At 44.2% G+C, this 27,222-nt stretch overlaps 1 protein-coding gene and 1 non-coding gene across 7 annotated transcripts in view; one reads left to right on the top strand and one right to left on the bottom strand.

The window, feature by feature from the left end:
• The window catches only part of HHAT (hedgehog acyltransferase), a 340,025-nt gene that overhangs the window by 24,283 nt on the left and 288,520 nt on the right, over window positions 1-27,222 (top strand). For all 6 annotated transcript variants that reach the window (XM_081489707.1, XM_081489706.1, XM_081489704.1 and 3 more), the window contains one exon: window positions 7,811-7,878. In XM_081489707.1, coding sequence (XP_081345833.1) covers window positions 7,811-7,878 — 68 coding nt within the window. The remainder of the gene's footprint in view (window positions 1-7,810; window positions 7,879-27,222) is intronic.
• Window positions 20,643-20,759, bottom strand: LOC145508007 (U5 spliceosomal RNA). Its single transcript, XR_014055277.1, has one exon. It is a non-coding gene; the product is annotated as a U5 spliceosomal RNA (small nuclear RNA).

Below are 27,222 nucleotides of genomic sequence, written 5' to 3' on the forward strand. Positions count from 1 at the left end.
GGTGACTGCAGCCATGAAATTAAAAGATGCTTACTCCTTGGAAGGAAAGTTATGACCAACCTAGATAGCATATTAAAAAGCAGAGATATAACTTTGCCAACAAAGGTCCATCTAGTCAAGGCTATGGTTTTTCCAGTGGTCATGTATGGATGTGAGAGCTGGACTATAAAGAAAAGCTGAGTGCTGAAGAATTGATGCTTTTGAACTGTGGTGTTGGAGAATACTCTTGAGAGTCCCTTGGACTGCAAGGAGATCCAACCAGTCCTGCGGGGGGCAACCTGCGAGCAGGACGTGCCTTGAAGAACTGCCTTGTTAACTCAAGGGTTAATTCCAGGGCAACCTGGCAAGCAGGCTCTGCTCTGAGAGCTGGGGCTGCCTTTGTTAACTCAAGGGTCAAGTCCAGACATAGTTCTCTGTCCCGCCACCTCTTGTTGTTTATTAGGGAAACTTCTTGCAGCCTTCTAGAGTGCATCTGACGCAGGACAGATGGCTTTTATGACCTGAGTCCAGAGATACGACCTGAGTCCTAAGATACGGAGTCATAAGATCTTAATTGATAGCTTTGTGTTGCCTAGGTGTTACCTGAGTTTTGAGATACAAAATCATAAGATAATCATGGGATCTTGATTGATGGATTTATGTTACTAAGGTGATTTCTGATGCATGTTACTTAGGTGATTTTTGATGATGGTATAAGGGTATAAAATCCTGTGTGTAAAAATAAACAGGCATCACTGGCATTACAGGTTGCAGTGATCCTCTCAACGCCCCGCTGTGTCTGTGTCTCTCTGTGTCTCTGTGTTTGTCTCTTTCTGCGCCGAAGAATCCCGTGTCCGTGCCTACGTTGACTCGTCGGCTGGCTCCGACACAGTCCATCCTAAAGGAGATCAGTCCTGGGTGTTCATTGGAAGGACTGATGTTGAAGCTGAAACTCCAATACTTTGGCCACCTGATGCGAAGAGCTGACTCATTTGAAAAGACCCTGATGCTGGGAAAGATTGAGGGCAGGAGGAGAAGGAGACGACAGAGGATAAGATGGCTGGATGGCATCACTGACTCGATGGACATGGGTTTGGGTAAACTCCAGGAGTTGGTGATGGACAGGGAGGCCTGGCGTGCTGTGATTCATGGGGTCGCAAAGAGTCGGACACGACTGAGCGACTGAACTGAACTACAACAAACCTACTGTGACTATGGTATTCTTAAGTACACTGCTTGTTTCCACGTGTAAAAAATATTAATAATTTCGAAATGAGATTAGTTGACCTACAGTTTTATTGTTTCACCTGCAGATTTCAGTATCAGCATTTTGTTAACTTTCTGAAATGAATGAGGAAGCTCCCCCCTCATAATATGGAACTACTTAAACAGTATCAAAGTTTGATGTTATTTGCTTGTAAGTTTGTCTAGCCATGGAGTCTCTTTTTAAGTAGATTCATTAAAAACTTTTCAGTATCTTTCAGGATTCTTGGTATATTTAGGTTTTCTTCTTAAATCAGCAGCATTTATATTTTTCAATTTCATTGAAGTTTTCAGATGTACTAACATATGGTTGTACATCATATTCTTAGAGTGTCTTGAATCCCACGTGTCTCATTTCTCTTGTTTTAGGAAATTTACCAAAGGTTTTGTCTATTTGACAGGTTGATTCTCTTTTTTTGAAGAACAAGCTCTTGGATTTATTTATAAATTCTAATTCTACCATTTTTCTGTTATCGGTGATTACTTTCTCATGAACAGCAGCTATCTTAGGCCATTTGGCTTTACAGAATCCAGGCTCACCTCTCATGGAATAGCTACCTTCCTGAAAAGTTGCAGTTAGAGACATTTTATAAAAGGAACCCTGCTTTTAATTGAATTATTTCACAGATATTTTATTTTCATTTCTTTAATCTTCAGTGACAAGCAATTAACGTTTTTCCAGATAAACTTTGCGACACCAGGGAGCCCTGATATTTAAGCAAATATGGAGCAAATTATTTGAATTACTGCCTCCAGTTTATTTTCTTTCTTTTATATATATATATTTATATATATATTTATATATAGTAGGTGTTCTTAAAGTGGGATGCAAATATAGTTGAGCATATTCATCTTTGGGTTTTTGTTTGTTCCTTTGCACACCTGTTTTATCACTTGTCACTAATCCCAGCTTATGAGAAAAGGATACAGCAGCTCATTTATAGATGAATTCTTTCATGCTGTTCATTTAACACACTGACCTCTCATGAAGGATGGGCTTTGCCAATCTGGAAGTAATTTTTTCCACTTACTTTTGTGATTAGAGGAGTTTGGTTGCAAGATGGCTGGTTAGTTATCTGGGGCCCAGTTGAGGATGGAGATGAAGGCTACCAATCCTGTGTTTGAACAGGTGGCCTTGCCCTTGGAACCAGGGAGCTCGCTGCCCATGGAGAGGGCTGCTAGGGGCCTTTCTGTTAGTTCAGCCTTGTGGAAGGACCCAAGTGCCTAGGCCCTGCAGGAGGCAAGCCTGTCTAGAGAGCCAGCAGGGATAGTGGGTGTCATGACGCACGCAGCTGAGGCTCCGAGTGTGCCACCCGGTAGGGCTCCATGTTTTACTTGAACTCTGTTTCCCATGTGGCTCCCCTGGTGGCTCAGATGGTAAAGAATCTGCCTGCAATGCAGGAGACCCGGGTTTGATCCCTGGGTCAGGAAGATCCCCTGGAGAAGGAAATGGCATCCTGCTCTAGTATTCTTGCCTGGAGAATCCCATGGACAGAGGAGCCTGGTGGGCTACGGTCCACGGAGGGTCACAGAGAGTCGGACACGACCGGCCAGCTAACACTTTCCTGTGTTACTCGTGGCCAGGGTCGTAGCAGATCGTCGACTCCCTGCCTTCCTCCTGGGATGCTGGGTCTCCTGGCCCACTCCTTCCTCTCAGGCTTCTGCCAGTATTTTCTTCCTAAGCTGATACTGCAGGGAGGGGCTCGTGGGGGCCTCCAGAGAGTCTGCTTTCTCAGTACCTGAGATAAACCTCTCAGCGGCTCTGGATAGGGCGGGGCTGGAGGGCTTTTGAAGGCATCCCTCAGGATTAGACTCCACGGCACCTCACTCCTCAGGTCCCCTAGTTCCTCAGCCATTACTCCATGTTGGATCAAACACAAGGACATAGCTTACGGCTTGCTCTTTGCTGGAGCGTCTCCATCTCAGGCTGGGGCTTCTGCCTCTCTGGGAAGCCCTAAGGATTCCCATGCAAATTGCATGCCTGGTGCCTGTCTGGATAGACCCCAGAATTCCTAAGGAGCTGTAGATGAGCTGCTCTGTGATGGAGGTTTGAAGGTCATTTTTGTCCTCTGTTGCCTTGCATCCTGTTTACATATATGATTCCTGTTTACTTGGGCTATTCTTAGACCACTTGTTCGTTCCCTGGGTGGGAACTGGAATAGAGGAGAGGAGGAGCCCAGGCCCTTGGAGAATCTCACAGGAAAACCAGCACCTCGTCTCTTGCCTGTGGTCCTGTCCGTGTGCACGTTTGAGAGGTGTTTACTGTTAAATTCTCTTTAGAAGCCCATCATTCTGCTCCCTTCTCCCCTCTCATTCACTACCACAGTCTGCTACAGCATCCTAGAGAAAGCAAGAATCCATAGGAGCTGATTCAGTTCAATTCAGTTCAGTCGCTCAGTCGTGTCCGACTCTTTGCACCCCATGAACTGCAGCACGCCAGGCCTCTCTGTCCATCACCAACTCCTGGAGTCTACCCAAACCCATGTTCATCGAGTCGGTGATGCCATCCAACCATCTCATCTTCTGTCGTTCCCTTCTCCTCCCGCCCCCAATCCTACCCAGCATTAGGGTCTTTTCCAATGAGTCAACCCTTCGCATGAGGTGCCCAAAGTATTGGAGTTTCAGCTTCAACATCAGTCCTTCCAATGAACACCCAGGATTGATCTCTTTTAGGATGGATTGATTGGATCTCCTTGCAGTCCAAGGGACTCTCAAGAGTCTTCTCCAACACCACAGTTCAAAAGCATCAATTCTGCGGCGCTCAGCTTTCTTCACCGTCCAACTCTCATATCCATACATGACCACTAGAAAAACCATAGCCTTGACTAGACGGACTTTTGTTGGCAAAGTAATGTCTCTGCTTTTAAATATGCTATCTAGGAGCTGATTGGAATTCTTCAAATGCTAGAAGCATTTGAAGGGCAGATAAGCCACAACTGGGTGTGCTAGCCTCTAGCAGTGGCTTGTGTCAGACGAGGGTGTGTGTGTGTGTGTATTTCCGTCCTCTTCTAGATTAGTCTCTTAATTACCCCTGCCCCACCCCAGAATTGATTTCCTATCAAACTGTTGAGGGTGAAAAGGGTAGTTTAGTTAGAGGCTTTAAGTGAATGGTTTACACCGGCCCTTAAAATGCAGATCTTCTCAGTAGGTGGAATGGGGCTTCTGTGTATCCTTTTGTTGGGCGGTGGTTGGTGGTGGAGGGCTGAGGAGAATGAACAGCTGACTTAATATTGAGAGCTCATCTGTCGAAAGTGCTTCATTTCTGTGCTCTCAAGCAGTTCTGTACAGCACTCAATTTTGGGAAGTGGAACCAGGGTGTCTAGAAGAAAGGGCTGGCTCTGCTCACAGTCAGGCCTATATGGTGTGGAGAAAAATTGCTCAGCCAAAGACAGCTTCTTTCTGTTTGCAGTGTACTTTTGCTTCAAAGTGTGTGAAAGGGTTAGTTGCTCAGTTGTATCCGACTCTTTGCGACCCCATGGACTGTAGCCCACAAGGCTTCTCTGTCCGTGGAATTCTCCAGGCAAGAATGCTGGAGTGGGTTGCCATGCCCTCCTCCAGAAGATCTTCCCAACCCAGGAATTGAACCCAGGTCTCCTATGTTGCAGGCAGATTCTTTACCATCTGAGCCACGAGGGAAGCCCTGAAGAGTGTGTGAGTTATGATGAAATCTCTTGCCCAGGGCATGAGGATGTGGGGTCCCTCATCTAAGAAGGCAGAATCAGAGAAGTTCTAAGAGCCATCACTGTTTTCCAGAAAGAGCTCCTCCTGCAGCTTGTCAGCTTCCATTCTCCTAGGTCAGCCGAATTCTATAGCAATGCATTTCAGCTGAATCAAGACAGTCTGGCCATTAAAAAAAATACATTTGAATCGGTTCTACTGAGATGGATGAAACTGGAGCCCATTATACAGAGTGAAGTAAGCCAGAAAGAAAAACAACAATACAGTATACTAATGCATATATATGGAATTTGAAAGATGGTAACGATAACCCTATATGCGAGACAGAATAAGAGACACAGATGCATAGAACAATTTTATGGACTCTGAGGGAGAAGGTGAGGGTGGGACGTTCTGGGAGAATAGCATTGAAACATGTATATTATCATATGTGAAACAGAACACCATTCCATGTTCGATGCATGAGACAAAGGCTCAGGGCCGGGGCAATGGGATGACCCAGAGGGATGGGATGGGGAGGGAGGTGGGTGGGGGGTCCAGGAAGGGGAACACATGTAAACCCATGGCTGATTCATGTCAATGTATGGCAAAAACTATTACAATATTGTAAAGTAATTAGCCCCCAACTAAAATAAATAAATTTATTAAAAAAAAAAAAAAAAGACAGTCTGGAGACAGTGATCACCAAAGTATCGTAAATGGATTTACATTGTAATGTATGTCATATAGCGTTTGTTTGTGTCCAGAAATCAGACAAGGGTGACTGGTAGGAATTCTCCAAAAGCTGAGGGAGGATTTTGGTCTAGGATGATACTGGCATGGCTGTAGTCACAGGTGAGCTCCTGGGATGTGGCCGCTTCAGATTGAGATGTGCTTTAAAGATAATGTGTCCATGGAGTTTTGAAGAATTAGGAAGAAAAAGGAATGTGTAATTGTTTAGCGTTGATTCCACGTTGAAAGAATGTTTGGATATATTGGGATAAATAAGACATATTGAAATTAATTTCACCTTAAATGTTTGTCTTTTTTTCCTTTTTAAAATGTGCCTACTAAAAACGTTAAAATTATAAATATGTCTCACGTAGTATTTCAGTTGGCAGGACAGGGTTTCATCTTGCTTCTCCCGTCCGCGTAACATTCCTTTTTCCCCACTAGAGGGCGACGTGTCCTAACCTGGCGGAGTCCAGTGCTTCGCAGGGAAGCGTCAATGCTTTGGGCTGTACCCTTAGAAGAAAAGAACTCCAGTTTTTTGCTTTGTTTCAGTTCTGTGTAATTCTGATGTTTCTGAAGGTTGCACTTTGCAGGAAAGTGAAACCAAAGCAGAAGAGTCAAGAAAGCAGAGGGCTTTTCCCCGTTCTTGTTGACAGCGTGCAGACGGACCCGGTGCAATGCTGGGTTGTCACAGCTCGCTGACGGTGCTGGGTTGTTTTCTTGGGACCTGAGTCTGTGTACACCACCACACACATGTACATACCCAGTGTGGCACGTCTGCAGCTGTAACAGACAACCACACGCTGCCACGCCACCTCCTGCACCTCGTGGAGTTCAGCGTGAGCGCGTCCTAGAGCTGGGGCCTGTGGCCCCCTGGCCCGAGTGCTCCGTGCGCCTCCCTTTTCCGTCTTCCCTGGAGGCAGTGTTGCCTGCGGTTGGCGGCTGGAGTGTGTGTACATGTGCCCTTTGACCCTACTCCAAAACCAGCATCATTTCAGGATTACGAAGTCAGGTTTCCTTTGATCTTTCTAGGTTCTCCATCGTGGTCTTCTGTGTTTTTTGTCTGTTTGTTGGTCTGATAAGAACTGGATTTTTTTGTTTATTTTTGTCTATGCAGTCTGTGCCCTTTTGGGTGATCTCAGCCATCTCTGGAGGCTTCATCACTGTCCTTATAACGAGGACTTTTCTAAGTCTTTCCCTCTAGCTGAGGCACTCTTTTGAGCTCCATCCATGCCCATCCAGCTGCCTGTTAGACATCACGTGTGTGTGTGTGTGTGTGGTAGTTGCTCAGTTGTGTCCAACTCTGTGACCCATGGTTTGTAGCCCACCAGGCTCCCCTGTCCCTGGGATTCTTCAGGCAAGAGTACTGGAGTGGGCTGCCATTCCTTTCTCTGGGGGGATCTTTTCAACCCAGAGATCGGATCCAGGTCTCCTCCACTGCAGGCAGACCCTTTACCATCTGAGCCACCAGGGAAGCCCACATAGACACCCACTGAGATCACATAGACACCCCAAATTCAGCCCCCACAGCGCTCCTTACCTCCCGTATCGTGGCATTCATTAACATCGTCGTGATTTCTTACTATTTGTTTGTCTCTCTTACCCAGCATACAGTAAGTCCCAGGAGGGCAATAGCCATGCCAGTCATGTTCTGCTTGCTTCCTACTATTTCACACTGTGCCTGGTTATTGTTCATTTTTAAACGTTATTTGAATGAAAGGTGTTAAATGTTTTTGTTTTAAACCAATTGTATTGTGCACTTATAAGCATATGTATGACCATTGTAGAATCCCATCAGCAGCCTTGTTAGCATTCTGCGGTAGGCTGTGGTCACCATCATTCTCTGGCACGCTCTGTTCAAACACTTTTTTTCACCATCTATGCAAGTGGGGCATTTGCCCTCGTCCCTCCTGTGGTCCCCCGCACTGGGAACTTTCACCCTTGATCCCTCTCCTTTTGTGACCCTTATGGCAAGTTAAAGGGACATTGCCATCAGCCCCATGTTTTTCCAGGAACCGAGGTCACAGAAATGAAGGAGTGTGACACGTCTCCGTGCATGTAGCTCAGTCCACAGGCAGCTTTTCCAGGCTGTATGCCAATTTCTTTGAGTGCCTCTCCTATTAAACCAACCCAGTTTTATTTAGATATGTTGACTAACAGACACTGTTTTTCTTGGCAGAACATGAAGAGGAACTGGACCGAGAATTTGACCTGGAGACTGGCACTTTATTCGGAGGATTAAAGAAGGTACAAAGTGGATCAATGATAAACCCTTTTCAGTTTTCAAACCTGATCTCAATATTTTGCATCACTTTTGTATTTGGCGTTGGCCCAGGCATGGTACTCAGCAGTGACTGGAAATTAAATACCGTTCTTGTTGTAAAAGGTATGAGCCCCCACGTGGAGTATGGGCATTCTGCATGCTCTATCTTTTCACTGTCTCATGTTCTCCTCCCAGAATACTAGACATGTGGATCAGTAACCTTAGTGGTTTGTGCAAATTTCCCTTTTGTAAAGATCAGAAAGTTCCTTCCTGATCTAGCCATACAGTAAGTCCCCTACATATGACCCTTTAAGATGCAAACTTTCAAAGATGCCAGCTTGTGTTTGCACGTCCAGTCACGCAAGTTAGTGCACGTTTGTAAGATTCCTGTAAGATTAAAAAAAATGTTTTCTCTATTTTGTGTGTTTGTTTTTTTACGTATTATTTGTGTGAAAAGTATTATAAACCTATTATAATGCAGTACTGTTTAGCCAGTTGTGTTAGTTGGGTACCCAAGCTAGCTTTGTTGGACTTGTGAGCAAATTGTATTCACGCGCACACTCTCGGAATGGAACTTGTTCGTATGTAGGGGACTCCCTGTACCTGTTGGAATCACATGTGGCTCCTGGACACTCCTTGTACCAACTGTGGGCAACTATAGACCCGCTTCCTTCCCGCCTCTCGCATCCCTGGCCGTCCTGTAGGGCGTGCTGGGCGTTGCCCACCCCTCTGCCTCCTGGTTTCACGGCAGCAGTGGGCTGGCTCGCTTGCCCTCCTCTGCAGCTCATTGTGCCTGCTTAGACAGCAGGCAGGGTGGCTGCTGTTGCTTTCCTACAGGTGACAGCGCTGCTGCTGGTGGCAAGGCAACCAAGAGTCAACATCATCAACCTTCTGGTTCCAGCTGGTCTGGGGTCTCCGTGCTTGCGGGCGGCACACGGTTACCTTCTTCCCCCGGCACACGGTTACCTTCTTCCCCCGGTGAAAAAGATACCTTTTTCAGTATCTGCAAAACAGCTCAAAAGATACGGCTCAGACTCTATCTATAGACTTTGTGAAGAAACAGAAGGTCCTTGACTTTGTCTAGAGGGTAAACTTATTGTTTTGCCTTGTTTGACTTTCCTTTGTTTTTTTTCGTTTTTCTCACTTCTCTGATTAGACTTAATCTATGGCTAAATCTTTCCTACAGACAAAAGGCAGGCGGAGGACATGGGATTCGGGGAGGGGTCTGTCCTGAGAAGGCCCCACAGGGCCCTGCTCTGGTTACAGTGGGAGCTAGTCCTTGTGAGTTCTTGGATCTACTCTTTAGAAATGTACTGCTGTTGGTTTTCTTGCAACAGAAAAAAAATGGTGACAGTTTTTTCTTTCTTAAATTTTAGGGTCATCATTCAGACATTTCAGATAATAACGAATTGTTTGTCGGGGGCACAAATAAGTCAACTCATTTTAGACTAAGAGACTTTTCCTATGAGAAGCTGAAGGAGGATCAGGCCCCACGGATTTCATTGTTGCAGGCTCAGCCCTCCTGGGTGTCGCTGTTGATACCTCTGGACAAAGGGCCCTTGTCTGCACTGACTTCCCAGCTCCCACCACTCCCGCCACCCCATCACATTCAGCGGCTTGACTTCCTGCCCAGGCTTCAGAGTCCTGGGGACGTGACCTCTTCTGTGCATTCTTTGTGACAGGCCCCTGTGATGGGCACGGTCGGTGGGTGTCAGCATTCAGGCCAGCTCTGCCTTTGTGGAAAAGTGCACAAGGCACAGAGAAAAACTCCCAAGTTCAGTTCCTTCAGTTGCTCAGTCGTGTCCGACTGTGACCCCATGGACTGCAGCGCGCCAGGCCTCCCCGTCCATCACCAGCTCCCAGAGCTTGCTCAAACTCATGTCCATCAAGTTGGTGATGCCATCCAACCATCTCATCCTCGGTCATCCCCTTCTCCTCCTGCCTTCAATCTTTCTCAGCATCAGGGTCTTTTCCAATGAGTCAGTTCTTCGCACCAGGTGGCCAAAGTATTGGAGTTTCAGCTTTTCAGTGAAGCTGAAAAGCTCCAAGGACTTTTTCTATTCTGAAAAGTCTCTATCCCTCTGTCCAGCTGACCATCCATCTGTCCATTTATCTGATGCTGTTGAGCACCTCTTAGCCTTATCTTTCTGTGTCTCATTACCCTGCATAGGGGATGGGTAGTTTGGGGTCCTAGAATGTAGAGGGAAAGTGATGAGTCAGGGTGGGTCGCCAACAGATGAAGGCAGTTGATTCCATGTGCTTGGTGAAGACCATAAAATAGACCCAGGGGCCATATGTTGCAACAGGAGGTCCATTGGTGTCTGCTAAAAGTCTTATTTCAGATTGGCTCTGAGTATTTCCTTTGGAGGTTATGGGAGGTGACAAGCAAATGCTATTCTGATCCAAATTCTAATCAAAAGACAGTATTAGGTGTGAGTAGAAATGGTGAATTTCGGAAGGGAGCTTTCATGTTCTCTGACTAGTCCATCCTTTAAATATCGCCAGACCTCAGCACTGCTGGCATCCACTGTTGTAGGTGGCGGGCGGGGCGGGGGTGGGGAGCTGTTCTGTAACTTGTAGGGTGTTGAACCGCATCCCTGGATTCCGGATGCCCGGAGTCCCTGCTGCTCCAAGTCATGACTGTCGCTAGTGTCTCCAGGCATTGCCGCATGTCCCCTAAGGACAAAACTCCCTCTCTTTGAGATCAGTGAAGGGCTCTGTCATGCTGATTCAGCTGATTTCTTTCCTTTGCTCCTCCCGTTTCCTCCTCTGGCTTGTGCCTCACCTCTTCCCTCTCAGGTCCGCACTCTTGCTTTACATCTGAGCTCCGGTGTCTCCTGTCGTGGAATTTTTACCTGGATCTCTAAACTTCGGGCTTCATGCTCATAGTTCCCGGCACTTCTCTGCCTCTCTTTTTATCACCTTCCACAAATACAGCTTTTAATGAACGTGTTTCTGTGCACAAGCCCATATGGAGTGCTGGGGACACAGCAGTGAGCCAGACAGACAAGGCTCCTGTCCCAGTGTCTCCTACTGGGGACAGACCGACCATAAGTAAAGAAATAAATGTGACAGCCACAGATTGAGCTAATTGATATGAAGGAAATGAGCAGGGTGATGTGTACTAATGCCTTGGATCGCATCTTGTATGCTATTATGATAAGTATATTTGTACGACTTTTGTCTTGTATTATCCATCCTCCACCAGACTGTGAGTCCCACAGAGCAGGTCTGGGATTTAATCAGTCCTGTATCTTCAGTACCTGGAACAGAGTCGGTGAGTATTTTACTGAATTTAACTGCAGGAAAGAGTGAGGAACAGCGTGCCAGGCTGCACCCCTGGAGTAAAATGCGTCAGTCCTAAGGGCACCTAGACGGACGCGTAGGTAAATGCTGAGTGGGTCAGTGTTGGCAGTCAGAACAGGGAGGCAGCACCGTGGGCACAGGCAGCCCCACCCTGCTTCTGGGAGACAAGGGCGACCTGCAGCTGAGCACCTCAGAACGGGTGGGATTGGCAAGGTCCCCAGTAGCGAAGATGTTCTTCCAGAGGAGCTCACTGTGGTTGGAAAGGGGATGCGTGTGTTAGGGTGATGGCGACTGCAAGGCGAAGCTTTGGGACAGTGAAGTGGTGTTGGGCCTGACCACAGTCCCCCCAGTTGTTGCTGATGGCAGAGTTTGGAGGATTGATTGTAGCCCAAACCAGGAATACCTTTGGATCTTTGTCATTCCATCAGAGTAAAGCTGCTTGCTTTCGCCAAGAGGCCAGGGGTGGTAGGTGCAGCTCTCAAGGACTGTTGAGATTCCATATGCTGTGGTGTGTGCCTCCTGTTTTGTGATGTTTCTTCCAGGCTTGGCAGTGCCTGCCCGCAAGGGCTCCAGTGGCATCCTGGAGCAGTCGTGTGCAGGAGCCCACGTGTGGTCAGGGAGGAGTCAAGCTCGATGCCTTTCCAGTTCTGGCCATCTCTCTTGGTGTTTGCTGGTTCCTTTCTCTCTCCCCCCTCCCCCACATTCTTGCTAGATGTCCTAAGACTATAAAGAAGACGTTTTAGTGGCTGTGTTCCTTGCTTGATGTCTCCAGATAGTAGGCTCTGAATCAACTGATCATTCGTGAATGAAGCTCTATGTTGGGCTGTGTTGTCATGAATTTTTTTCCTTTTATTTTTATTTCTGATTTGAGATAGTTAGCATAATGGAAAAAGCAACAGGTTTGGGGTTGGATGGACTTGAATTCAAAATGCAGTTTGCTCTGTTTTGGAAAATGACTTACCCCATTTGAGCCTTAGTTTTATTTTTTGGAATATGGGCATGGGAGGTCTCATTGTAGAGAAAGAGATACTGGATATAAAACACCCAGCATGGGGACTTCCCTGGTGGTCCCTAAGACTCTGTGCTCTCAATGCAGGGGGCCCAGGTTCAATCCCACATGCTGCATGCAACAGTGAAGATCAAATATCCTGAGTGCTGCAACTAAGACCCAACACAGCCAAATAAAATAAAATATATTTAAAAAAAAAAACCACCCAGCATGTATGTGCTTGGTACAGAATGGACCCCCAGTCCCCGCTGTGGTCATCATGTTGTCCTTCCGTGGTTGATGATGTCCTTGCTTTAGAGCTAGGATTTGTTGATTCCCCTTCTCTGGCAAGGAGATAATGTTCTACAGAGGAGCATTTCAATCTGGAAGGAGGTGGACTGCTACTGAAAGGAGCTCTCCAAAGCCTGATGTATTATAAGAATTTTGCATGTAATCAATTACTCATTTCTTTCCCGAGGATGCCTCATCCTGTGACAGTTCTGAAACTGGGGTCCTCTTGTAAATAAGTTCTTTCAGAAGTAGAATCAGAGAGGAATTTTCAGTGCCTGCCAGAAGGTTAGAAATAAAAGACAAGTCAGAGAAGGAAGCTTGACCACTAATGTCTTTGAATGTTAAGAGAGAAAAGGTTGTTTCTAAAGTAGAGATACAATTTTTAGCTACTCAAATTTTATCCATAAAGGTTTTACTATTCAGTTGCTTATAAATTACTTTATATTTGATACCCCCCGCCCCAAAAAAAACCCAGAAAGCTCTGTGCTGAATCATTTAACAAATATTCCTTGAGTGCCTACTGTGTAAGAGGCTTCCAGGCTGGGTACTGGGAAGCTGTGACTTTCCAGGCTCTGTCTCTGTCCTCACTGGGCCCTGAATTCGGGGGGCAGTGATGCTGAGACAGTGAGGGAAGTGGTATAACCACCCGCCAGGCATGGAGAAACAGAAGGTGCCTGTCACCCAGACTCACGGGGATCAGAGGTGAGGTATTGGGGAAAGATGGGAAAGAAGGGAATAGCAGGCATACAGACTGGATTTGAGAGAGTCATTCAGCCTGGCTGGGAGGTCGAGTGTGAGAGGAAGAGATGATACAAGATAGAGGCTGGAGCATAAAGGTCATTGGGTCCCGTACGTGGGGTCTGGACTGTATTAAGAAGGCAGAGGGTGGTTCCCGAAGCGGGGTGAGGCCATTGGCGTTTCTTCTGAGGCCTCTCTCAGGAGCCCTGTGCTTTCCCAGCCTTGCCTGTTTCTCCTGATCTATCCCACTCAAGGTCTGTGCATCCCTGGAATTAACTTTCTGGAATGTATATCTCAGGCATGTGTACTAAGCTGCTTCAGTCGTGTCGGACTCTTTGAGACCCTGTGGACTGTAGCCCGCCAGGCTCCTCTGTCCATGGGATTCTTCAGGCAAGAATACTGGAGTGGGCGGCCATGCCCTCCTCCAGGGGGGTCTTCCTGATCCAGGGATCGAACCTGCCACTCTTAAATTTCCTGTATTGGCAGGCAGGGTCTTTACCACTAGCGCCAGTGTTGCTCAGAACCCACACTCGGCTCCCCGTTTCTTACCATGTCAAGCCCGTGCTCCGAGGCTGACATTCAGCCCCTTTCCAATTGTCCACTGGCCCGGCCTTGTTCCAGCAGCCTCAGCTCCTGTGTGGTCCCTCTGAGCTTCCAAGTAACAGGACCACCTGACATTCCCCAGGGACATCTTGGTGTTCCTGCCTGTGATCCTCACGCGGACTGGTGGGCGCCTCCCTTCTACTCAAGGAGCAGCCCGCGTGGAACCTTTCCTGATGCCGCTCCCTGGCTCGTCCCCCTGCTGGCTTGGGTTTCTCCCTCCCACGAGCTCCACTCCCAGGGCTCCTTCCCGAGCCTGTGTTCTATATTTATTTATGTGACCGCACCGCGTCTTCGTTGCGGGGCATGCGGATCTTTAGTTGCTGCACGTGAACTCTTGTGGGATCCAGCTCCCTGATGAGGGATTGAACGCAGGCCGCCTGCACTGGGAGTGCAGAGTCTTAGCCACTGGACCACCAGGGAAGTCCCAGGAGTTACCTCTTTTAGACATAAGAGGATCTTTCATCTCTGCCTGACACAGAGTAGGCATTCAGGAGTGGCTGTTGGAAGGTGGACATGCCTGGCTGGTCGGGGACTCACTGTGAAGGAACATTGGGCCCTTGGCAATGTTTGCCGAGTTCCACGTGTCTAACGTCTGGCGGGTTTAGACAATGTAGGCCTTACCTCACTTTTCCTTAAGCTGTAGCTCCTCAAAGATGATTCCGGTGTGCTGGTTGTATCTCTGCCTCCCTCCATCTGATGGGGACAGATTAATAAGTGGTTTGGCTGTGCATGTGAATTTTCAGCCTGTCCTTATTACCAGAAAATTGGATTTTAAGCAGCTTTGCCCTTTCACAGAGGGGCTGGTCAATAGAGGCTGTGTCCTGTGCCAGCCCAGGAAGAGAGAGAGGGGACTGAGGGGTCTCCAAATAGGAGGGGGCAAGAAGCCCTTGAACTAGTGATGGGAGGAAGGGTCCCCAGCACAGGTTGGGCTTGATTCCCTCTTGTCAACACAAAGAACTCCTGCCCTTAGCCTGCCAGCGCATGTCTCTCATCTAGTCTCATTACCAACCCCGCCGCTGCGCCCCCCACCCCCCCAGCCCTGCCCCGGCTGGATGTCCTTGATATGTCGGGGATTTGCAGCCAGGCGGGAAAAAGTGAGGCGGTAGTGATTTCCTGGGGAGGACAGGAAAGGGAGGCCCTGCCTTGTGTAAAAATAGGGTCTGCAGTGCAGACGGATAAACATCAGATTTGCTTATTAGCTCAGCCGCTAAGTCCCCTCCTCAGCCCTCCTCTCTTTTTTTTTTTATATCTACTAGCTCATGGAAAATATGATTTATTTCATTCAAAGTTTCTTGAAGGAGCCAGGAGAAGATAAGGTGAAGTTAGAACCAAGGGTTTAGTCCTGCAGAACTAAAAGATCAGGTGTGTGTGTGGGGGGGTGTGAGAGAGAGAGGTTCTCCATGAATACCTAGTATCTTGAGGTGGTGATATAGATTTGGAGTGGTGAGACATTTCTCAACCACAAACAAGTCAGTTTACAAGTAATTCTTTGCTAATCAGCTGGTTTGCAGTAGGTTCTGTGGGCTAAGGGAAGTAAGAAGCATGGGTTCTCTCCTCAGGAAGCTTATACTCCATCCAAGAATGCCAGGCTCCTGTGTTGTTTTCATAAGAATGATGTTGTGGTTGTTTAACCAAGGGCAGCAGCATCAGTCAAGCTGCAGAGATAGCAGGTGTACACAGCCAGGACAACTGGGCCTATTTGTGTGTCCTGCCTGAAAATTAGCACTTGCATTATATTTACCAGAGTGTTTCTGTTTGTATGAGTGTCTCAGGTTGGTATGTTCTCGTGTGCTGAGTCACTTCAGTCGTGTCTGGCCCTTTGCAACCCTGTGGACCATAGCCCACCAGGCTCCTCTGTCCACGGGATTCTTCAGGCAAGGATACTGGAGTGGGTTGCCATGCCCTCCTCCAGGGGATCTTCCCCACCCAGGGATTGAGCCTGAGTCTCTTAATCTCCTTCTTTTGCAGGCGGGTTCTTTACCACTGGCGCCACCTGGGAAGTATACTGGTTGGTATAGCCAAAAGTTTCTGGGAGAATTTCTAGCCTTGGAATGACCAGGGAGGGTTTCCTGGAGGAGGTGGATCTGACCTGATCCTTGAACAGAAGAATCGTGTGTGTCTCGACCCGAGTCTGTCACATTCGTTGGTTTGACTCTTTGTAGCTCCTGGTAGTTGGAGGTGGGTGAATTACAATCTCTCCCGCTCCGACGATCTTGCTGCCAAGTGATACATCGGAAGGAAGGAGTCCAGATCTGGATTCTGCCACGTGTGCAAACATTTATTTATTCAGTGGCAGGTACAAAATCTGCCACTGAACCTGTTCTCTGTCTTGAGGTTCTTCAACAAGTACCTTGTAGGAAGGATTCATCGGAGCTTTGGCAGTTCTCCTCTGTGGGCTGGAGCAGACACCCTGCTAGTCTGATGGAGGGACAGAACTTTGAAGTGCAGGGACAGAGAAGCACGGGAGTGTTAGGAGGAGGGCGAGCTAGTAAACTCTCATGTGCAGCTTTAGATACCAGTATTGAAATCGTTTGAATTGTGGCCATGTCTGGAACTGAATTTCTGACTGGGACCCTTCAGATGCAAGCTCAGTCCTTGTGGAATGTGGATTCTGCATTTGGGCACTGTTAGCTTAAGAACTGGGTGTTGTTTTTCAAATCCTAAAAGATGATGCCAAATGCCTCCTGAGAAATCTGTATACTGGTCAAGAAGCAACAGTTAGAACCTGACTTGGAAAAACGGACTGGTTCCAAATTGAGAAAGGAGCGTCAAAGTTGTATATTGTCACCCTGCGTATTTATTTGCAGAGTACGTCATGCGAAATGCCAGGCTGGATGAAGCACAAGCTGGAATCAAGATTGCTGGGAGAAACATCAATAGCCTCAGATATGCAGATGACACCACCCTTTGGCAGAAAGCAAAGAGGAACTAAAGAACCTCTTGATGAAAGTGAAAGAGGAGAGTGAAAAAGTTGGCTTAAAACTCAATATTCAAAAAAACAAAGCTCATGTCATCCAGTCCCATCACTTCATGGCAAATAGATGGGGAAACAATGGAAACGGTAACAGACTTTATTTTGGGGGGCTCCAAAATCACTGCAGATGGTGACTGCAGCCATGAAATTAAGATGCTTGGTCCTTGGAAGAAAAGCTATGACCAACCTAGACAGCATATTAAAAAGTGGAAACATTACTTTGCCAACAAAGGTCCATCTAGTCAAAGCTCTGGTTTTTCCAGTGGTCATGTATGGAAGTGAGAGTTGGACTATAAAGAAAGCTGAGCGCCAAAGAATTGATGTTTTTGAACTGTGGTGTTGGAGAGGACTCTTGAGAGTATCCTGGACTGCAAGGAGATCCAACCAGTCAATCCTAAAGGAAATCCATCCTGAATATTCATTACAAGGACTGATGCTGAAGCTGAAGCTTCAATACTGTGGCCACCTGATGGGATAGCCTCCTCAAGGAAAAGGCCCTGATGCTGGAAAAGATTGAGGGCAGGAGGAGAAGGAGATGACAGAGGATGAGATGGTTGGATGGCATCACCGACTCGATGGACATGAGTTGGAGTAAACTCCGGGAGTTGGTGATGGACAGGGAGGCCTGGCGTGCTGCAGTCCATGGGGTTGCAAAGAATCAGACATAGCTGAGCGACTGAACTGACTGATCTTTAAGAACGGTCCCTTTGGGTAGATGAGGTTGTTTACACAACACATCCTATGTAAGTGCTCCAACAGATGGGATTCTGAGGGTTGGAGGAGCACAGTTCAGTGTGGCTTGGAGCTGAAATTTGGGGAGAGATGTGGGGGAGTGGAAACACTTCCTTCTCCCAGTACACTAAAAGTGGTGCCTGTCAACATTCTTAAGAAGGTTACTACCTTTTAAAATCATGGCATGACAGGTGATAAGTCTGTTAAAAAAGAAATTAGATATATAAAAAAAGAAATATAACCCTATATGCGAGACAGAATAAGAGACACAGATGCATAGAACAATTTTATGGACTCTGAGGGAGAAGGTGAGGGTGGGACGTTCTGGGAGAATAGCATTGAAACATGTATATTATCATATGTGAAACAGAACACCATTCCATGTTCGATGCATGAGACAAGGGCTCAGGGCCGGGGCAATGGGATGACCCGGAGGGATGGGATGGGGAGGGAGGTGGGTGGGGGGTCCAGGAAGGGGAACACATGTAAACCCATGGCTGATTCATGTCAATGTATGGCAAAAACTATTACAATATTGTAAAGTAATTAGCCCCCAACTAAAATAAATAAATTTATAAAAAAAAAACCTCAACATTCAAAAAACTAAAAAAATAAATAAATAAATAAATACTTTAACAAGAGTAAAAAAAAAAAAATAAAAAGCAGAGACATTACTTTACCAAAAAAAAAAAAAAAAAAGAAATTAGAAGCAGCCTCAGGAAAACAGTGAGATCATGGGCCTGTAGGAGATGTGAAGGGTGGCATCTCTGTGTGCAGAAGTGACTGAAGCTACTTTGAGGATCACAGTGGCTGCTGAAAAATTCAAGATAATTGGTTATTCCATCATAATTTTGCTCCTGGGTTTCATGAAGGCAGTTCTCCAGCTAAATTCAGTCACACGTGTAGACATTGGTTAGGCAAGCGGTGGAAACCAGTTGATACCTGTCCATCTCATGGGCCCAATGAGGTTGCTTTAGAGGGCTCCTTATACTTTAGGAGCCACTGCCACGCATGGACTGTTACTTCCACGGATATTTTTTACTGAGTTTAAGCTCGCTTTGCTTGCTACACGACAGGCCAATAAGTCAGATGAGGTGTTGAGGCAAGGAATACAACTTTATTCGGAAAGCTGGCAGACTGAGAAGACGGCAGCCTAAACCATCTTATCAGAAGCTGGATGCCAGTTTCTTTTGTAGAACAGGGAGGGGGAGGAGGTGAGGAAGTACAAAGGCCATTAATCCTGTAAATCTCTCCTGGAATGGCCATCCTGGGGGAGGGGATATGTTTCTTATTTCTTGCAGCCATTCATAGGCGTAGGGAGGGTCAGGGTGTTGCCCTGAATATAAGAAAGGCACTGATTTAACATTCAGGCAGAGGGGCAAGGTTCCTGGAGGCAAAGGCACACCATTTTGTATAGACAGGATGCTTTCAGTAAACAAAAGCAACAGGAAGCAAAGGTTAAAGTAAACACATGAAGTCAGATCTTGTTCTTCCCTGTAACACCTGTGACGTGATGGACAGGGAAACAATCTGTTTGATGTCAGGTGCCCAGAAATTCTCCAACTTGTAGATGAATACAGGGCCTTTGAAGGGGTCCTCAGGGCCATCACTGAGAGTGTATATAGATCTATATATATGTATTTTTTTGAGTATTTTTTAAAATTAATTTTATTTTTAATTGAAAGATAATTGCTTTATAGAATTTTGTTGGTTTCTGCCAAACATCAACGTGAATCAGCCGTAGGTATACATATATCCCCTCCCTCTTGAAACCCCTGTTGGGGGGAGTGTGTAATTTCCTCCCTTATGTCTTGCTGCAGCAAAGATTTGAAACGTCAGACCAGTGTTAAAGCTTGGTCACAGCTCTGTTTTATTCGAAAAACATAGTACCCTTGAGGTGTGAGGCCAGGCCAGCCTCAAAAAAGGAGAGGCTCAATCTTGGCTCCTCTTTTTATGTTTTGTTTCCTGTCTCCTCCCCTGGGGCCTGCCCTGTGTACACTGGGCTGGCCGGAGGGCTCTTTGTCTCACCTGAGGTTCTCTCACCCCAGTCTTCTCAAGGCTTTTTTTCCTTTGTCCTTTGGCCACTGCCATTTTAAACTCCCTTTTCCTACTCTCCTCCTCCCCACCCCCCTTCTGAGTTTTAAAATTAATTTTTAATTGAAAGGTAATCACTTCATAGAATTGTGTTGGTTTCTGCCAAACATCAACATGAAGTCAGCCATAGGTGTATACATATATGGCCCCTCCCTCTTAAACCCCCCTGGGTGGGAATTCCCTGAATCACACAGCCAGTACCCATTGGCTGTCTATTTTACACATGGTAATGTAAGCTTTGGAGAAGGCAATGGCACCCCACTCCAGTGTTCCTGCCTGGAGAATCCCAGGGACCGAGGAGGAGCCTGGTGGGCTGCCGTCTATGGGGTCCCACAGAGTTGGACACGACTGAAGCGACTCAGCAGCAGCAGCAGCAGCAATGTAAGCTTCCATGTTAACCCCTCCATATCCCCCTGTACTTGGACTCTTGACTTTGTATAGGGTAGAGAAGGGAAATGATTTTCAAGTTGTTTTACTGTGTCTGATAGGAGTCACCAATAACTGGCAACCTGTGATATTCTGACCAACAAACAAAAAAACCCGATGAAGCCTTACTCTGTAAGGTTCACAATTATAAATGTTTAGCTATATAGTCGCTCAGTTATATCCAACTCTTTAGGACCCCTGGATTTCTCCCTCCACGTGGGTTGCCATTTCCTTTTCAGATTTTTCCCGACCTTGGGATTGAACCCTGGTCTCCCACGTGGTAGGTAGACGCTTTGTTGTCTGAACCCTTAAAGAAATCTTAAACCAAAGTCTTAAACTAAATCACAGTATGAAGTGAAATCACTCAGTAGTGTCCAACTCTTTGCGACCCCACAAACTATACTCTTCCAGGATTTTCTGTCCATGTGATTTTTCAGGCAAGGATACTGGAGAGGATTATCACGTTCTTCTCTGGGTGATCTTTGCAACCCAGGGATTAAGGCTGGGCTGTATTGGAAACAAATATTTCACTATCTGAACTATCAAGAAAAGCCTACTTCTATAAAAAATTCTCTTTTGTTATACCAGCAAAAGTTAGCCTTGCTAAAACAAGGCTTCAAAAAATTAATTTAACAACTCAAGATTGTTTCTCTCCACGGAAATCTTTAGTAAAAGGCGAAAAATTTATTCGATTTGAAAAGAAACCAGAGTATGCTGTGTGGTTTGGTAAGCTTGGGCCCCCAATAACTGCCACTCCTACTACCCTGATGGTGGTTCTGGAGCCCAAGGGTTACTTCCTGCCTAAAGTTTAAACAAGGAATTGTGCAAGCGAACGTCACATAGTTGGAAATGTTGAGCTGAAAAAAAATATTATTTTAAGCCTGGAAAGATTGTACTCTCGCAGGATTCGATGGGTATGCAAATGAGGAGTCTGAGTCATCAACTTTGTCTTAGTCTTCATAGCTGTACGTCTGGGGCCGCCACTAGGGGGCGAAGCGGAGGTCCACGTGGCTGGGCTCTCAACCGCCTCGTGGTTCAAGCGCGGAAGCTGCAGTTTTTCTAAGTTGTCTATTGTGACTTGGAATGTGCTTCTTTTTCTTTCCTTTCGCTGACCACCAGCACAGTTAAAATACAGAACCAGGAAGAACTCCCTTGCTGCCTCTTTCTGGTCATACCCATCCTGTTCTCCCCATACTTAACCCATGGAAGACACTGTTTTGTTTTCCATCCCATGATTTTGCCTTTTGAGAATGTTCTGTAAAGAGAGTCATACAGTACGTAATCTTTTGAGACTGGGTCTCTTCCCGCCCCCCGCCCCGGGTTAATGTCCTTGAGATTCATACTTGTGTGTATCAAGAGTTTGTTCCTTTTCTTTGCAGAAAAGGGGTGGACCGCAGTTTGTTTAACCATTTGATCCTTGCAGGACATTTTGATTGTTTCCAGTTTTTGACTATTGTAAACCTGATATGAATATTTGTGTACAGGTCTTTCTGTGGACTCAAGTTTTATTTTCTCAGGGATGAATACCCAGGTGTTTGATTGCTGGGTTGTATGTTAAATGTATGTTTGATTTTATAAGAAAACTGTACAAACTTTTTTTACCAAAATGGCTCTACCATTTTACATTCCCATCAAAAAAATGTATGAGATACTTAGTTTCTCTGCATACTTGCCAGTAAGTACCTGGCATTACTAACAATTTAATTCACTTATCCTGATAGGTATGTAGTGATATGTCGTCATGGTTTTAATTTGCATTTCCCTAATGATTAAAAGAGGTTGAACATATTTTCATGTGCTTATTTGTCATCTCTATGTCCTCTTTGGTGAAATTCTATGTATATCTTTTGCCAATTTTAACTTGGATTTGTTTGCTTTATTTTTATTGTTGAGTTCAGAGTTCTCTATATAGTCTAAATACTAGTCCTTTGTCAGATGAATGGCTTGCAAATATAACTTCTCAGTCATTACTTTGACTTTTTATTCTCTTAGTAGGGTCTTTCACAGATGTCCAATTTATCTTTTTTTTTCTCTTGCAGACTGTGCTTTTGGTGGCTTATCTAAGTGTTCTTGGCCTAGTTGAATGACCCAAAGATTTTCTCTTTTTTTCTCAAAAGTTTCCTAGTTTTGCATTTTGCCTTTAAATCTAAATCTTTAAATCCTTTAAATCTGTGACCCCTTTTGGATTAATTATTGTATTAATTTAGGTAGAGATTTCTGTCCAGTTGCTACCGCACCTTTTGTTGAAAAGACAGATTCCTCTGTTGAGTTGTTTTGCTCCTGTGTCATAAATCCATCGGCCAAACTTGTGTGGCTGTATTTCTGGGTTCTCATGTCTGTTCCATTGATCTGTGTATCTGTCTTTACACCAACACCACATTTTCTAAATTACTGGTAAGTCTTAAAATCAAATAATATAATTTAACTTTATTCTTTTTTCTCAAAGATTTTTTTAGCTCATTTGATTGCTTTTTTCCTTTTCAAATACGCTTTAGAATAAGCTTTTCTATATCTACAAAACATCTTGCTTGGATTTTGATAGAATTCTGTTAAACTTATAGATCTATTTGGAAAACTGATGTCTTCCTTATATTGAATTTTCCCATCCATGGACACAGTATGTTTGTAGATTTATTTACATCTTTTTTGGATTTACTTCATCAGTATTTTGTACTTTTTAGCCATGTAAATTCTATGCATTTTGGGGGAGTTAGATTTATAGCCAGGTATTTCTATTTTTTAGTGTTTATAAATGGTTTACACTTTAAATTTCAATTTCCACATGTTCATTGCTAGTATATAGATGTACAGTTGGCTTTTATTGAGTTGGCCAAAAAGTTCGTTTGGGTTTTTTCGTAAGATGTTATTGACATATTGATCTTATATTCTATAAGATCATAACTTTATATTCTATAAGATCGTAACTGGTCCTTAACTTTTCTGGACTCATTTAGTCCTTATTATTTTTTTTTTAATTTCTTTTTGGCAGACTTGTTGAGTTTTTCTAAATAAATAATCATGACATCTACAAATCAGGACATTTTCATGTCTTCCTTTTTGATCTATGTAACTCTTATTTTCTTATTGTGCTGGCTAGGACTTCCTGGATAATGTTGAAATACGAGTTATGAGAGTGTATGTCTTTGTTTTTTTCCCCAATCTTAATCATTCAGTCTTTGCCCAAGTACGATGTCTCTAAAGGATTTTTGGTAGATGTTCATCTATCAAGGTGAGGAAGTTTCCCTCTATTCCTAGTTTTCTGAGAATTTTTATGAATTAGTGTTGAATTTTGTCTGATGTTTTTTCTGCATCAATTGATACGATCATGTGATTTTTCTTCTTTAATTAAGAATATGTTAATATGTTGGATTACTTGGTTTGATTTTTGAATATTGAACCAGTCTTGTATCCCTGGGATTAAACTCCTCTTGGTCCTGGGGTGGGCTTTCCTAATAGCTCAGTTGGTAAAGAATCTGCCTGCAATGCAGGAAACCCCAGTTCGATTCCTGGGTTGGGAAGATCCCCTGGAGAAGGGATAGGCTACCAACTCCATATTCTTTGGCTTCCCTTGTGGCTAAAGAATCCGCCTGCAAAGTGGGAGACCTGAGTTCAATCCCTGGGTTGGGAAGATCCCCTGGAGAAGGGAAAGGCTATCCACAGTCCACGGAGTCAGACATGAGTGAGTGACTTTCATGGGTCCTGGTGCATAGTTTTTTTAGTATATGTAGCTGGACTACAAATATAAAAATCTTTGATTTTTGTTGTGGCATGTGTGGTTTTTAGTTGAGGTGTGCAGCATCTTTAGCGGTAGCATGCAAGCTCTTATTTGCAGCATAGTTCCCTGACCAGGGATCAAACCTGGCCCCTCATTGGGAGCTTGGAGTCTTAGCCACTGGGCCACCAGGCAGTTCCTGACAGTTTTCTTGTCTGTGTTCGTGTATTCAGTGTCTGAATTTGACTGATTATATAAGATCTTGTATTTTTACTTTCAGATTTCATGCGTTTGTTGTTATGCTCATAAAAGGAGTTGAGGAGTATTTCCCCTTTTAAAGAGAGCATCTTTAGATGTCAGGTAGATTTCTTTAGTGAAACCACATTGGACTGGAGTTTTCTTTTTGCAGATGTTAAAACTATGAATTCAATTTGTTGAGTTAAAATGATGTATTTTTATTGGGTGACTTTTGGTAGTTTGTGCTTTTTGAGGAATTAGGCCATTTATTCTAAGTTGTCAAATTCATGTATATAGAGTTTTTCTTAGTATGCCTTATTATCCTCGTAAGATCTGTGGAGTTTGTGGTGGTATCCTTTTTATTCCTGATTTTGGTAGTTGGGGTCATCTTCTTTTTTATTTTTTGCTTGTCCTTTAAGAAGTTTGTGAACTTACTGACTTTTACAGAGAACTGGCTTTTTGTTTCATGAGTTTTTTCTGTTTGGACTTCAATGATTTCTGCTCTTTATTTCCTTCTTCTTGCTTGTTCTGTGTTTGTCTTGTTCCTTATTTTCTAGTTTCTTAGAGTTTTGATATTTTTACTCTAATATAACTGTTTAGTGTTTTGTATTTCCTAAGCAGTACTTTAGCTAATATTTTGATAAATTCTTCTTAGTTTTACTCAGTTCTAATTATTTTTTATTTCCCTCAAGGCTTCCTCTTTGACTTGTGTTATTTAGAAAAGCATTTGGAGATTTTCCTATTATCATTTTGATATGGATTTCTGGTTTGATTCCATTGTTGTCAGAAACTATACTCTGTGTGTTGAAATTGTTTTAAATCTGTTGGCCTCTGTTTTTTGGCCCAGGATATCATCTGTTGTGGCTGAATGTTCTGTGGGAGCTTGAATAGAATGTGTATTCTGATGTTGTTGAATGGCGTGTTCTATAAATGTTGATTAGATCCTGTTGGTTGGTAGCAGCAAGTGTCTTTGTATCCTTAATGATTAATCTGGTATGATTAATGGTTAATCTTAATGATCTGTTTTGTCAGTTTTATCAGTTGCTGTGAGAGAAATGTTAAAAGCTTCAACTATAGTTGTGGATTTGTCTATTTCTATCTGTTCTATCGGTTTTTGCTTCATACATTTTATAGCTTTGTTATTTGGTGCATACATGTTTAGAGTTGTTTTCCCTTCTTGATGGATGGATTCTTTTATCATTACTTAATGATCCTTTTTGACTCTGGTGATTTTCTTTCACTGAAATCTACTTCATCTGATATTAATGTAGTCACTGCTGCTTTCTTTTGATTCATATTTGTAGTTCAGTTCACTCGCTCAGTCGTGTCTGACTCTTTGGGCAGCCACCTAGTGGACAAAGGGGACAAAGTGAAAAGATGCATGGGAGAATCCTCCCACCTACTGTGTTCATTTTCCTGGTCTTTTATGTAAAATTCAAAGAGAGAAATGCTAAGTGAGATTATGAGAGGCTCCCATCCTCCCCACTGGACAGATGATGGCAATAATGTGAGTTTTCCCTTTTCTTTTATTATTCTTATCTTTCTTCATTGACCTGCCCCAGGGCCCTTCAACGTTTTGGAATTCTATCTGGAGTTCCAGTTTGTTGGTATTTTCCCACCACAGAAATGTTACATATTAACAAGCTTTCTTGACTGTATGAAGACTCCCTAAAAAGAAACAAATTCTTTTAGCATGAGGGGCCATTTTAAGGGCCACGACTCCCAAAGGGCTGTGTACATGCATGCTCAGCTGTGTCCAACTCTTACGACTCCATGGACTGTAGCCCACCAGGCTCCTCTGCCCATGGGATTCTCCAGGCAAAGCAATACTGGAGTGGATTGTCATGCCCTTCTCCTGGGATCTTCCCAACTCAGGGATCGAACCTGTGTCTCCTGCATTGGCAGGCAGATTCTTTACCACTGCACCACTTAAGGTCTGGGACCATTTTTTTCTTCATGTTACTGTGACTTTGTCTTTGTTATTTGGAGAAGTGACACTAATGAGATGCATGATTTATTAGCATAGTTTGTAGCTGGGAAATCTTGTGAGCTTATATAATTTGCTGTCTAGTGATTCTATTCTATTACTTTTTTTGGGTCTTGATCCCTAACTTATTTATCAGCTTTATTACTCATTTACAACTATTTCTCCACATGCCTTATAGAAAATATGGTTAGTGTTTTTCCAGTTTGAGAGACATGGGGAATATAATATAGGTTTTGTGTCTTTGATTTCATGCTAGAATTTAATATTTCTTTAAAAGAAATTGATTCTTTGTTAGCTTTAGGAAGAAAGGGAGAAATATGGACTAGATAAAGTGGGGAGAGAGAATCTATAGATGTTTCATCACATATGCTCACATGTCTTGAATAATCTGGAGCAACTTCTAGAAAGTAGGGAAATGGAGGAGTAGCCAGAGGATGTTACTGAGTTGGGGTTGGCACCTAGGTTGAAGAGATTCAAAGAATACATCCACATTAATTAGGACCCCTTGACGAATGAAGTCATCTCGAGAGGTTTTTACTTCCCTTTTTGTGTAAAGACCTCCCTCCCCCATTACACCCTGGCCCCATGTCCCAGGCTTAAATCCTGAGGGCCAGTTAAGAGACTGGATGCTACATGGTAAACAGTAGAGTTTGTGTTGGTCCTGTTGACGGCGTCCTCACTCTTATGAGCATCTGCATCTCCTGGGCAGATGGTAAAGACATTTAAGCAGAGATTTGTTATTTATAGGAGGAAAAAAAGTTTTGTTAGTGGAAACATTTTATCTTTCAGGAGATGTTGGTTGGGGAAAAATTGTTGTCTCTGGAAATTGTGGGCAGTAAAATGATTCAGTTCAGATTATTTTAGAAATAGCAAATCATCTTTTGGAAGATAAAGAAAACTCTTCCAATAATTGCTAGATGAATCATCATTAGCCTGAGTTGACCCAGAGAACAGTATTGCTTCTGTGCAGAATCCCTACAAATTAGTTCTCTTTTTTTTTCTTTTCCCTTTAGAGATTTATAGACCATTAAGGTGAGCTTGTTGCCTTTGAATGTGCAGGGGAATATTTCTGGATTCAAGTATCTTATAAAGGTTTTTCTCTATTTATAGATAACTTTGCTCATTGTGTTTGGGAGTTAGGTATGGTCTCAAAGTAAATAATATGCACATAATGCTGTTTAGGAAATACATACGCAACAGTGTTCATTATTTCTGTTGTGGTTTTTTTTTTTTTTTTGGT

Source organism: Giraffa tippelskirchi, chromosome 5 (genome assembly GCF_054371585.1).
Source record: "Giraffa tippelskirchi isolate mGirTip1 chromosome 5, T2T-mGirTip1v1.2.pri, whole genome shotgun sequence".
NCBI lineage: Eukaryota > Metazoa > Chordata > Mammalia > Artiodactyla > Giraffidae > Giraffa > Giraffa tippelskirchi.